The sequence below is a fragment of the Alexandromys fortis genome, unplaced genomic scaffold (genome assembly GCF_014885135.2).
Source record: "Alexandromys fortis isolate MF-2015 unplaced genomic scaffold, M_Fortis_MF-2015_v1.1 scaffold_19, whole genome shotgun sequence".
Lineage (NCBI taxonomy): Eukaryota > Metazoa > Chordata > Mammalia > Rodentia > Cricetidae > Alexandromys > Alexandromys fortis.
In genome coordinates, this window is record NW_026067890.1 from 2,844,870 (window position 1) to 2,858,222 (window position 13,353).

A 13,353-nucleotide genomic window follows, 5' to 3' on the forward strand; every position below is an offset into this window, starting at 1 on the left:
CATCTTTGGTACTTCTCTGGTATTCCTGCCTTGGGAACACTGCTGTTCTGAGGATGCCTGGATCATAGCAGTTGTCATTCATCATTGGGGATAAAAATTGTTCATTTGCTGGTCTATTTAAACAACATGGTCTTTTAGGGCAAAGAAAGTCTTCTGTTCCTATTCTATTACTTCTTTATTCCTGATACCTTGATGGCCCTCAATGCAGAATAAGTTAATGCCTATATAGGTGATTGAAAAGAAGATGACATATGTTTAGGCTATTCCTATAATGGAAACACACACACACACACACACACACACACACACACACACGTAGTCTTATAATGTAGTTAAAATAGTCCCATACTTGAAAGCCTTATTTATATCAACCATGCACACCAACAGAGATATTTCCTATTTTGAAGTTCTAATGATTTTGCTAGCATATGAGAATATAAGAAACTTACATTGGGTCTTCCCAATTACAGTGTTGGTTAGTAGAAAATAGTTACCATACCTAGTATATATTTTACATCTAAAGGAAAAATCTGTTCTATGTCTTTAAGCCTGAATATAAACTATACGTCTATAGCTCTAAGAAGACTGATGACAACCACTCAGTGATTTAATAATAGAATCTAATATAACACTTAGTGGCTGCTTCATTACCTGAACATTGATGTGGCATTGGGCTTGGGGGCTGGGCTTTATGAGCATCAGCCTTAACCCCTGGCACTGAAGACTGCTTTCTCATACATGATTAGGCACTGAAGTATGTGCAATGTCTTGGAAAAAATTTTGTTCTTGAAACCAAATTAGAGATGAAGACCCGAGGCGATGGATCAGTATTTCATGTGTTGAAAGTAAATTGCTTTGTAAATCCTTTCTTATGGGCATAATTTCTCTTTCCCTGTAACATACAGATGACTTTCAAAAAAAAATGATACTAACAGCAATTTAATGCAACTGATATTTGACAGGTACTATTTAAAGGGCTTTGCATGTTTGAGTTATGCAATCTCCAAGATTCATTTTTTTTAAGGAAGGTGCTACTATTATAGATGCCTTAGGGATAAGAAAACAGAGTATGGAGAAATTACATGATTTTTTTGTAAAGTTATTCAGCTTGGTAGCTGGATTACTAACTCAAGGCATCTAGTTCCTGAGTTCACGTTTGTAATCACTGCATATATTTTCCTTTCTTAGAAACATCTACCAGTGACCTACTCTTTTTCAAAATCACTGAGAAATTTGAGAATTAAATATGGAAACATTTTCCTTTGGATACCATCTACTGCTTGGTGTGGATATCAAATGTTTCTTGATATCTTCCAAAGAAAAATGAGGTGAGTATATACTTACCTAGAGTGGCATATTCATTTCTAAGTATCGATTTCATTCCAAAAGAGAAACCATACAGATATTTACCAGATATTCTGTTTTTCTTTCTGCCTTGAACAAATAGTCCATAGTGTTTTCCCATTAGATGATAAAATAAACCCAAGCAGAGTTTTAAAATGAGGACTCATGTGGACCACAGACAGAGACACCACTCTCCAGTCTTTCAGCAGTCTAGAAGACAGGCAATGTTTCTGACACAGCGCTCACTCTCATTTACTTTACAGTTAAAAATGTTGACACAAACTAAATACAACAGTTTAAAAAACAACTACACACACTGGAGATGTAGCTCTGTGGGAGAGTTGTTGCACAACAAGTACCCAAGACCATGGGTTCGATCTTAGCACCAGGAAAAAGCAAAATGAAAAACAAATGCTTCCACTATTAGCCTTATTTAATTCATTCACTCATTGACAATTTACAGAAGAATTCCTTCCTCAGAGGACATAAGCCAACAATGCTTAGATGTTGTTTCCGTCCAAGTAACAAAGAGCCACATCATAAGCAATCAGTACATAACTTATTTGATGGATAAATAGATTTTCATGAAGGCATAAAATTAATCAACCCCATAACACCATTTTAACATCTATTTGACAGAGTGTAATTGGTTCATTGAGACTCCGTGTGTGAGGAACTGGTGTCTGAATCTTTAGAGCTGGTGGTACACCTGTAACCAGTCTTGAAGAACAGTTTTTTCATGGCATATTAAATCGCTGATAATCTATCTTGTGTGTTTCTGTTCAATTTTTCAACAATATTTGTCTGTTAGCAATACTGATAGTTTTCTTTTCTTTGGCCAAAATTACATTTATTTTAATTACACACATTTTATTTTCTCCTTAATATGCCTAATGGGTTGGCCAGCTTTAGAAAAGTCAGAAACCATTTTGTTACAACAAACAAGCAATTATCCTTTCCTATGTTGATTGACATTGTTTTGTTTTCTGATTTAAAAACAACCAAGAAAACAGTAATGGACTTCAGTGCCAGTTAATTTAGGGTCTAGTTACTCTCAGCAAAACACTTCAGCATTAATTTGGTCATAAATAGCATTTTTTATTCTTGACATTCAGCATTAAAAAACCCACTTGACCAGAAAGAAATTATCTCATTGCATGATTATCTGGAATTTTAATTCTAATCTATTCTCGAAGGTACCTTAGAAAGCTGAGATGCTCACGGCCCTCACAATCAAGCCAGTTCATACTTTAAATATAAACTTCTCATTTCCTTATTCCGAGATAAGAGAACATTGCTTGTTGATAGTCTTTCTTTTTCTGTTGTATGTGTGTATGTGTGTGTGTTGCATGTATGCATATGTATGTGTGTGAATGAACATGTTTATAGGTGTGTTTGCATGCAGAAGCCAGAGGTTGCTGTTGAGAATTATCTTCCAAGAAAAGTGAGAAGGGGAGGATTGGGGGAACTTGGGGAAACAGGAAGATTGGGATAAAGGAAGGTTGGATAGGGGAGCAGGGAAGCACATATCTTAGTTAAGGGAGCTATCTTAGGGTTGGCAAGAGACTTGAACCTAGAGTGGCTCCCAGGAGCCCAAGGTGATGTCCCCAGTTAGTCCCTTGGGAAGCTGAGGATAGGGAACCTGAAATGACCCTATCCTATAGCAATACTGACGAATACCTTGCATATCACCATAGAACCTTCATCTGGTGATGGATGGAGATAGAGACAGAGACCCACACTGGAGCACTGGACTGAGCTCCCAAGGTCCCAATGAGGAGCAGATGGAGGGAGAACACGAGCAAGGATGTCAGGACCACGGGGGGTGCACCCACCCACTGAGACAATGGGGCCGATCTATTGGGAGCTCACCAAGGCCAGCTGGACTGTGACTGAAAAAGCACGGGATAAAACCGGACTCTCTTATCATGGCGAACAATGAGGGCTGATGAGAAGCCAAGGACAATGGCACGGGGTTTTGATCCTACTTCATGTTCTGGCTTGGTGGGAGCCTAGCCAGTTTGGATGTTCACCTTCCTAGACATGGACAAAGGGGGGAGGACCTTGGACTTTCCACAGGGCAGGGAACTCTGACTGCTCTTTGGATTGGAGAGGGAGGGGGAGAGGAGTGGGGGGAGGGGGAGAAGAGTGAGGGGAGGGGGAGAAGGGTGAGAGGAGGGGAAGGGAAATGGGAGGATGGGAGGAGGCAGAAACTTTTTTTTTTCCTTTTCTCAATAAAAAGAAAAAGAAAAAAAAAGAATTATCTTCCAGTGCTCTTGCACCTCATTCACTGGGATAAGATCTCTCAATCAAACTCAGAGCTCACTGATACGGTAAGTCTTGCTAGCCAGCTTGCTTTGGAGAGTTCCCTGTTGGTTGGCCACCATTTCCATTTGACATTTATTTAGGCATCTGAGGACCCAGCTCTGGCCTTCACACTTGCTGGGAAAATGTTTCAACTTCTGAGTCATCTCTTCAATTTCTAATAGTTGAGTTTTAAACAAGTTCCTCGACTTCCCTGTGTCAATTACTTAACTAGTAAAGATGAGTTAATATCTGCTCTTAACTGGTGTTTAAGAATTAGATGAGATAACAAAATATTTGCAAGATTACATTAAAGAATCATGGGAAATTCAGTTGTTTTATAAATAATGTTGTAAAGCATATACTTATTTCTTCCAGTGTTCCCTTTCCTCTATGTAAGAGACTCCATTCATACCAAGTGAAGAAATTGCGAAATTACACATGAACAGTTTGGCAATGGGACAGGAAAAATGTGATTTTTAGTATTTTTATATTTCAATTCAACCATACTCCATCAAAAAGGGGGGGGTAACAATTCAGTAAAGCAACAGATCCCATCCTGATTACTGTAAAATGCTGCTTAATATGATGCCATGAAGTGCACCAAGAAGCTGGCGTGAAAACACACACACACACACACACACACAGTACATCTACATGCTGAATTAGAATGACCTGCATGAATGATTATTCAGATCAGAGCATTCTCTTGTAAAGAATGGGAGCATGGTGGAAAAAGACGCAGAAAGATTTTATGAACCAGAAGTTGGGGAGGACTACTGAGAAATAGTGTCTTCTAGACATTACAGGACCATTCTTTCTTAAGGTCCCACAGTTATGGTTACCTGTGCAAGATCAAGCCAGTCAGAATCACGTCATGGATGTAGGAGAAGCTCACAAGGTCCTAGCTGATGGTCACCGAGGGAGGCTTAGTCAGTTTTCTTTGGGGTTGTGGCCCCTGGTTGTTTGCTTATGCTCCATATTAGAAACACTAATTCAGTATGTTATTATTTTTTTATTTAAAGAGAGATGGCGTGAAGTTAGGAAGGGGATGTGGATGGTGGTTAGGGAAATTGGAGTGGGAAGTGGGGGTGGGCATGATTAAATCACACTATATTTATGCATGAATTAAAATATTTATTACATTATTCTAAAATAAAATACATTTAATAAAGAAATTCTAGAAATCATAATAACTAGGAAAGAGCATTACAATAGAAGTCAGGAGAATTCCTGGTCTGATATTAACTGTATACATCTTAAGTTAACTCTAACTTCTTAAAACAGTTTTCTTTTACCTGACAGAATTGTGTCAGACCAGATGTTCTTGGATTATGGAGTTAGTTCTGTAATAAGAGTTCCTGATTTTGTATTTTATACAAGAGTGTTTGCTTGGGGCAAAGCCTTGGCTTCTATATATAATATATACTCACACCAAGAGGACAGTTTTTCTGTAAATGAAATTTGTAACACACTTCCAGTATAAAAAGCAACAATTGTTTTCCAGATGCAAAGTCATCTCAGACAACTTGAGTCCCCAAAGGAATCTCCAAATTTTATTCCTAGAGTAGGTTTCCAATGATCTCACACACGCTTCACCCTATGTTCAGGTTTTTGGACATGCCTCTCCTAAGCCTGATTGGCTTAGCCTCACTTTGTTTCTACTTTCTAAGAGTCATTTCCCTAGCTCCATCACTTGTGAACTCGCCCCACCCATTCCACTTCCTTAAACTCTCAGTTCCAAGCCTATCCTTCTAGCCTGTGCACAGCTCCTCATTAATTTCCACGGGTGCCTGGTGAATCCGTTTGTTCTTGCTGAGAGGAAAGAATTCTGTAAGTGAACAACCATCACAGTTTCAAAACATCCATACCAGAAAGAAATCCCTTACCACTGATAGGAAATAGTATCAACAAAGTCAAATTTAGGAGTTAAAATGCACAGAAAATTGCTATTCTTCAGTTCTGACAAAATCCCAATCATATGTATCTAAGCAAATGACCTCCAATACCATGAAGCAAGCCATGTCAAAGAGAGGCAGGTCTCTATTCTATGTCTTCACTAAACCTAGCATTATTACCGGAAGCATACAGGATGGGCGTGGTGCAGTCACAGTGTGTGAGAAAAATGGGTCTGTACTCAAATCTCGGCTTCATTCTTTAATTGTAATATGCCTTTGGTAAGATATTTTTCTACATGAACTACAATTTTCTGTTTAAAAAGCAAAGATAATAATGCCTTGTTTGAGGTTAGGCATAATTCCAGCACTTGAGAGGCTAAGGCCAGAGGGTGCAAGTTTGAAGCAAGCCTGGATCTGTAAACTGAAATTGTCACAAAACATAGCTAAAGTAGGAAGGCAAACAACAAAAACAAACAACAAAAGAACAAGAACAAACTACCTCCTTGTTCTGAGGAGTAGTGACAATGTAGCCAGAGCTTCCTCCACATAAAGAACACTTGAAATTCACCATACTTTATTATTATTATTATAAATAAGATCTTTGTCTCCAACATCATCAACAACACTACCATTACAAATCTCTGAGGCTAACAGGCAAGAATTAATTTCTTTCCTGATATAAGTGTAGGAGTGATTTACTCATGGAGAAAGATAGAGATTGTGTCTCAGAAGAGGAGAGGAGTCACTAACAGAAGGTTATGTGCTCCATACTTGGTGTTGCAGAAAGTGTCCTCATTTAACTCTGTCTCTAGGACCAGGAATCTCTTCGCTTTCTCTTGACCTTCTCTTTTGCATCAATTTGTGGATTGTAACTAACTGGGGAGGGGCGATTTGCCAGCCTCTCTCACTTGGCAGGATTTGGAGTAGTTTTTGAGGAGACTATCTCTATCCAATCCAGGAAAGGAGGAACATTCACAGTTACTATTTTGGTACACATAAATGCAGAAATGTTGTGATGTTATTTTTCTTGTTGATATTAGTGTTCATGTAAAAAAAATCTATATTTCACAGAAAGATCAAAGAAGCTACATAAACTTGAAAAACCATGATAAACAGCAGAAATGTGAATTCATGGTAATGAAAGTTAAGACACAAATTTCTTGATAAAAAACTTTCTCAAAAGAAGTAATTATTTTGAGGTTAAAATACTGTTTCTGATGTTTTAGATGCCAAGTGGAGAAGCATGATTTTTTTCCACACCATCAGTGCTTATATGCATTTGTGTGCAGAGTTTTGAGTGTGTGCTTGTATTTACATGAAACAAAATATTTCAGTCTTGTATTTATGAATATACCTGTAAAACATGTGAATAACATTAAAAACATTTCCTCTATTTCCATGGGTAAGCATTATCCCAGGAATTGGAAATGATGTTACAAAGTTGAAGAATATTTAAATTAAAAAATATCTGTGACCCACTTATTTTGCTTTCAGAATTTCCATTTTGGGAACTTTACAAACGACTTACCATGTGTTTATAATACTTATTGAATGATCTTTAAGTAGTGTGAATAATGAGAAAAAATTATGAGTCTGGGCACAGAGGGATTGTTATAGTGCTTAGCATAAAGGGGATGCACCCAGACTACAACCCTACCTGAATGTAATGCTGTGTGATTCAGCCCCAAAAGCCTTTGGCTAATAAATACTACCTATGCTCTGAGTTGCGATCAACAACATAGACAAGAGAGCTATCACTTGGAGAGGACTTTGCCAATTAAAATTCAAGAGCATTTTGATCTGCTTTTGGTTAATGTAAGCCTGCCTTGGATATATACTTGTGTGAGGGTCCTCCCATAATTGACCTTTCTTTTCTCATGCTGAGAACACTGAGAAACTGAATTATCCAACTTATCCATAAAGTAGGGTGATATTCTAGGAGCCATCTTGTTTTGCAAGCTGTCATAGAATGCTGCTACCAACCATGGACCTAGTTCTCAGCTAAACCAAAGATAAAGGAGGAAACATTCTGTCCACTAACTCACTGTTGAGTGTGGCAGTAAACAAGGACACCATTACTTAGAAGCTGAACGCTGGGGCTTGTGTTCACAAGATTATAGAGGTTCTTTACCAGAGTAAGTGGGTTGGGGCATCTCTCCTCCTTGTCTCTCCTGGGGATACTAGTTGCTGGCTAGCGAGACAGCTGAGGAGTGCCCACTGCTCAGTCTTTTCCTGAGTGTCTTCCAGCTGAGAACTGAGCTGAGGAAGCATGTCTTCCTCAAGAAAGATCTCTCACTGTCTCTTATTAAATCTTCCTGTTTTGTTGGTGCTTCTTTATCTGCTGTTTTCCTTCTGAATCAGGGTCTTAAAAGTGTTGCTCAGGCTGGCTTCAGACTCCTGGACTCAAGTGATCATCCCACCCCAGCCTCCCAGGTGCTGTCTTCTTGTTTTAGTAGGGAGGAAGCAAATGGAGTAACTTTGTTTGCATATACATTCTCTCTGTAAGTAGAATGCACCAGTCTCTGTGATGGTGAACATGAAGTCTGAATTGGTACCCACTCTACCTCAACCTTTGCTTTGTAAACTTGGCTGCATTATTTAATTTCTATCTATTGCTTTAAAAAATCTAGTTAACAATGGCCTCTTTCATTTAAAAATTAATTTCTTCATTTTGTGTGTATGTATGCATGGTACATATTATGATATAAAGATTAAAGGGCAACATGTGGGTGTGAGTCTGTCCTCTCCTTCTAACCTTTCCACCATGTGGGTGCCAAGGATTTAACTCAGGTCACTGGGCTTGAGCCATCTGGCTGGTTCATTGGCTTCTTTTTAAAAACAGAATCACTGAAGACTGAGCAAGTGCATACCCTTCTAAAGGCTTCATAAATAATGGTCAGATTTCCTATACAAAATTAGGAACACTCCACTGTCCCTACCCGTGGCCAATATTACCAAGATTGATTCAAAGAAACCTATGAAACTCAAAGGAGATGGCTTTCTGGGGATCGGTGTGAACTAATGAAGTAGACCTTGTCCAGTCTAGCAGTGAAAGAATCTACTTCAAGTCAAGGGCAATTGTAAAAGAGGAAACGAAACAGCACAGTGTATCCATTTTCACACAGGCCTGATGCTTTAACCACAGAGTACGTTCTGTAGCCAAACAATAGGCATCTTATTTTCTATTATAGGTGAATATATGTGTGCTCCTATTGAGCCTATGCCGGGTGGTGGTGGCACACGCCTTTAATCACAGCACTGCGGAGGCAGAGACAGGTGGATTTCTGTGATTTCAAGGCCAGCCTGGTCTACAAGAGCTAGTTCCAGGACAGGTTCCAAACCTACAGAGAAACCCTGCCACAAAAAAAAAAAAGAAAGAAAACAAATAAACATACTGAGCCTACATATTTTTCATCATATCAAAAGAAGTGTGGAATGAGAGAGCAAACATAATCAAAATTATGCACCATAAGGCACTGGTGATAGTTGAACCAGGTCAACTCATCTTTAAGGTCTACTTTGTTCTCAGTCAACCAAATGTTGCTATTTTTATGCCAGAATTGCAGCCAAGTTGATTATAACACTCTCTGGTCCACTTCAAAAATTTCCCAACTAAGTTCCTTTGTGTCCTCTATGTATTATAAATAGCAATCCAAAGCGGTCAAATATCTTGAAGAAAGACAGCTTTGTCCCCCACCATCACAAGACTCCCACACTTTCCCCCTAAATACTGGTCCTCTCACACACTTTTTGTTACCTCGATTATGATATCTAGGCTCTGGGTCTGATTTGTGATGGAAGATTTGCTTGTGTTTTGCCAATCTATCTTAATCCCTGGAATCCTGGAAAAGTATGTTCCAAGGCCAAGCGCTATCTTTCTGGTGCTTTATATTGACATGTTAATTCAAGCTCTGTTTATTCATCTTGCAAAAGAGACTCATCCTGCAAAGATTCATCCCACTAGCTTCAAAATGAGTCATTTCTAAGGAGCTGGGTAGTGCTTCCTGCCAACTCCTAAATAGCTGGAAGACTGATGATCTCCCCAGTCTTCTGCCGTCTCTTTAGGGGTTCATCATGCATTTAAGGTTAAGGGAGATAATTTGCAATCCAAATGTGTAAGCTCTCTATTAGAAGTCTATTACCCCTTGCCAAATACAGTGCTGTAGGTGCTCATTTAAACCTCATGAAGCAGGCACAGTGGTGCATGCCTGTCACCCTAGTATGTGGAAGGGAGAGAGGCAGGAGGGTCAGGAATTCAAGGCCTGTCTTGATACTAGTTAGTTTGAGACCACCGTGGACTCCATGGAATCCCACTTCAAAACACACACACACACACACACACACACACACACACACACACACACACAACCCAGAAAGCAAAACAAGAAAATGACTACAAAAACGAACCTTATAATAAACTGGATAAATGGTTTCAGGTGATCTTTTTGTGACTTGCGTTGGAGTAGGTCAGAGTAAAAGTAGTGATTTCTACTCCTGGACAATATATGACATTTATAAGATATTTGTTCCCAGAGACACCATTCCCATAAATTATAAACACGTTTGCCATTAAAATCTTAGGTTAAAGGGTATGTATTCTGTAAACATTTTCTCAAAAGTCTGTATTTCTATTATTTAAGGGAACAATTAAGTTTTGGTTTGTGCCCTCATTCAGAAAGTGTTCCTGGAAGCCATACAGCTGTGCTCCAGTGTAGTCAGCTTCCGGTTGATCTCAAGTGAGCATCTCCTAGAGACAGACCCAACAATTCATTAATATATTTCCAATAAATTTAATAGTTTTAGATGTGATTAAAAGTGATTAAATTAATTAGATGTGATTAAAAGCAAGACACCCCATTAAATGTATTAGCAATGCCACAAGTGGTCTAGCCACTGGAATGCAGGCAGCCTGTTTTTCTAATCCTTTATTCTGTTCATGGAATCTTCTGGGCCCACAGTTTTCAACCACCCAAGCAATAGCTTCAAGATTCTTTGTAAAAGGAACAATAAAGAAAACAATGATTTTAAGCAAACAGGACTCTCTCTCTCTCTCTCTCTCTCTCTCTCTCTCTCTCTCTCTCTCTCTCTCTCTCTCTTTCTCTTTCTCCCTTTCATTCCCTCCTTTCTCTCTACTTCTTTTCTATAGGTCCTAGAGGAAGGTGTCACAGGTCATTTCTCTGAAGTGTATGCAGGTCACATACACCTCATTAACACTTGAATTATTTCAAAATATATGGCACATAAAAGAAACTACCAAATATATAGTAATCTCCAAGGACAGGCTTGACACAATATTTCTTCTCCAAGTTTCAAGGCAATGGCTCTTGCCCAATCCAGACAAACCTCTCAGTCATCAAATACAGAATCTGCTACCTATCTGTACTTGGAAGTGAGAACCTCCATGTTTGGCTGAAAAGACAACGAAGGAAGGCTATTTTTAATGCAGTAATAGTTTCAAAATTTTCTATTCAACATAAGATGTAATTACATGGACACAGTTTTACCTTTAAAACTATTAGATTTTCCTAAATGTATGCAATGCACCCTGTCTCCATGTATAATTTAAGAAACCCCTTGCTTTAAAATGTCCTCCGAATGCAATGGATCACAGTACACGGAATCCTGTACCTGTCAATCTTTACACCCCTCCCATAAACTGTTCCTCCCTCAAATGCTGCATTAGGTAAGCCAGAGAGGTTCATTATGAGTGCAACCCCATGTTAATTGCTTAACTGTAATACTGTTCAGGTCAGAATAAGAGCATGGATACAAATCATGTGAACTCAGATGATGTCATACATTTAAAATATATATTCACTTGTTTTTCTATGTATCTACACCATGCTGTATAAATAACTATGAATATATGTCCGTGCACACACCCACACATAGCATGGCAAAAGGCCAACAGACTGATGATTGACATCTAGAAATGACCCAATTTTGGAAGCAGATGAAGTACCATAGCAACTGTAGTAGGAGAAGGGTTTGGGAGGGTTAATAGACGCCACATAATCCTAAAACCACACAAACATCTCCTACCCTATAGCTCAGGCAAAGCTGTATGCATTTGAATTCCCACCAAAAGCTCAGAGTTCTAAATACCGTCAGCAAATTGAAAATCACAAATTCCAAATATAGGCATCCTCCGGGGCACTTATGGACCCTGGACACACAAGCACTACAGGGCCGAAACTAGACCTATACTCTGACAGGTATCCCTTCCTTTAAGGCCACCCAGCAAGGCACCCCTAGTGTTAAGCAGCTGGTGCTGGCAGGTGTCCCCAGGCCGACTCAGGGAAGCTCTGGAGAAAAATCTGTAGGGGGAAAGGGAAAGGGTCCAGCGGGGATAGCAGTGACGCACACCCTGGTGCTCCGGTGTGGTCACCAATCTTACCCAGGACCCAAATTCGTTCCGGAGCTATCCGGAAAGATCTGCATTACGCCAGGGCCCTGGGCCAACTCACCTCAACGAAATAAAAACAGGGCAGGAGGGTGACACTGTCCTTGATCACTTTGCCCTTTGGCCTCTCCTTCGCCGACATCCCCGCCGCCTGCCGGGCTCCGCGTCCTCCCCCGGGCGAGGTGTGCACCGCGCGGGCAAGGCAAGCTGCCTGCTCCAGCCGCAAGCGCCGGGCGCCGCTGATGTCACATTCCCCGCGGGCACCGCTGGAGCCAGCGCGCTGCATGCAGCGTACCCGCCTTCTCCCCGCCCCTCTTTGCAGTAACCCCGCGGTTCCCTGAACCCGCAGGTCTTCTTCTTCAGCTCTGCGTTTGCCCCGGTCGGGGTCGTGCTGGCAAGGGATAGATGTCTGTTCCCTCCTCCAAGCTGTTGCTGCTACGGCTTCCCCTCCCTGCCGCTCTCCCCGTGCTCCTCGCCGCCCAGGCGAAAGGCTCCTCCGCTGGCTGTCGGAGCTTGACGTCAAGAGTGGGGGGGGGGGGGGGAAACTGGTGAAGCACTCCAGGTTTCTGCAGAAGCAAGGCTGAGGAGCCAGGCACCTGGCCTCAGATGGTCTCCTATCTGGTATTTGTCTTGGCTTCCTGGAGAGCAGAAACCTGCGCAGCACCCCTACCCATAGCAAGAAAAGCTCCCTCAACCTGTGCAGAATTAAAACTCGAACTTCATTCTGATAAGTAGGCCAAGGAGGGAATTTACTGGGAACTGGCTGCTACCCAAGAGTGTCAGCCTGCCTGCAGATCTCTAGGGAGGTAACTCCCAGGAAGCACGGAGAAAAGTTTGGTTCAGCTGGGGACCTAAGTGAGTGTTTCCTGCATTTGAAGAGATAGGGCGAAGTGGCATCGTCATAAGTCCCAAAGGTTCTAACTTCACTCTTTAAAAATAATAATAATAAATTTATTCATTTATTTTACTGTGCAACAGCAGTTTCCCCTCCGTCTTCCCTTGCCGTTCCCTCCCGCTGTACCCCACCTCCCTTTTCCAACCTCACTCTTATTCCCTAGCACAGTGTGGGAACACACAGCTATAAGATGGAAGTAAGACTCTATAAACACTGAGGTCTTAAGTGGAGCCCTTTACCTGATTGTCAGTGTCCATGGTTTCTCTCAACTTTGTGATTCTTTTGGCAACCACTAGAATCAAGCAATACAGAAGAAACACTCAATGAACACAAAGTAACACACCACGCTTATGATCACTCACTTGGGTCATTCTAGGTCATTTCCAGCACTTTCAAATGCTCCTCATCAACCACATGACTTTGAATCCCCAGCCTGCTATTCAGCTGGCTTTTCTCATCGCTGCTCCAATGGGGTTTGGGCGAGTTAGGGGCCACATCCACTAACATTC

General features: G+C 40.7%; 1 protein-coding gene across 1 annotated transcript in view; it reads right to left on the reverse strand.

Annotated features, from left to right (window-relative positions):
• The window catches only part of Plppr4 (phospholipid phosphatase related 4), a 37,089-nt gene extending 24,726 nt beyond the window's left edge, over positions 1 to 12,363 (reverse strand). Inside the window, exon 1 of the mRNA XM_050137312.1 lies at positions 12,014 to 12,363. Within this exon, the coding sequence (XP_049993269.1) occupies positions 12,014 to 12,235 (222 nt within the window). The 5' untranslated portion in view covers positions 12,236 to 12,363. The remainder of the gene's footprint in view (positions 1 to 12,013) is intronic.
• Positions 12,364 to 13,353: the final 990 nt, after the last annotated feature.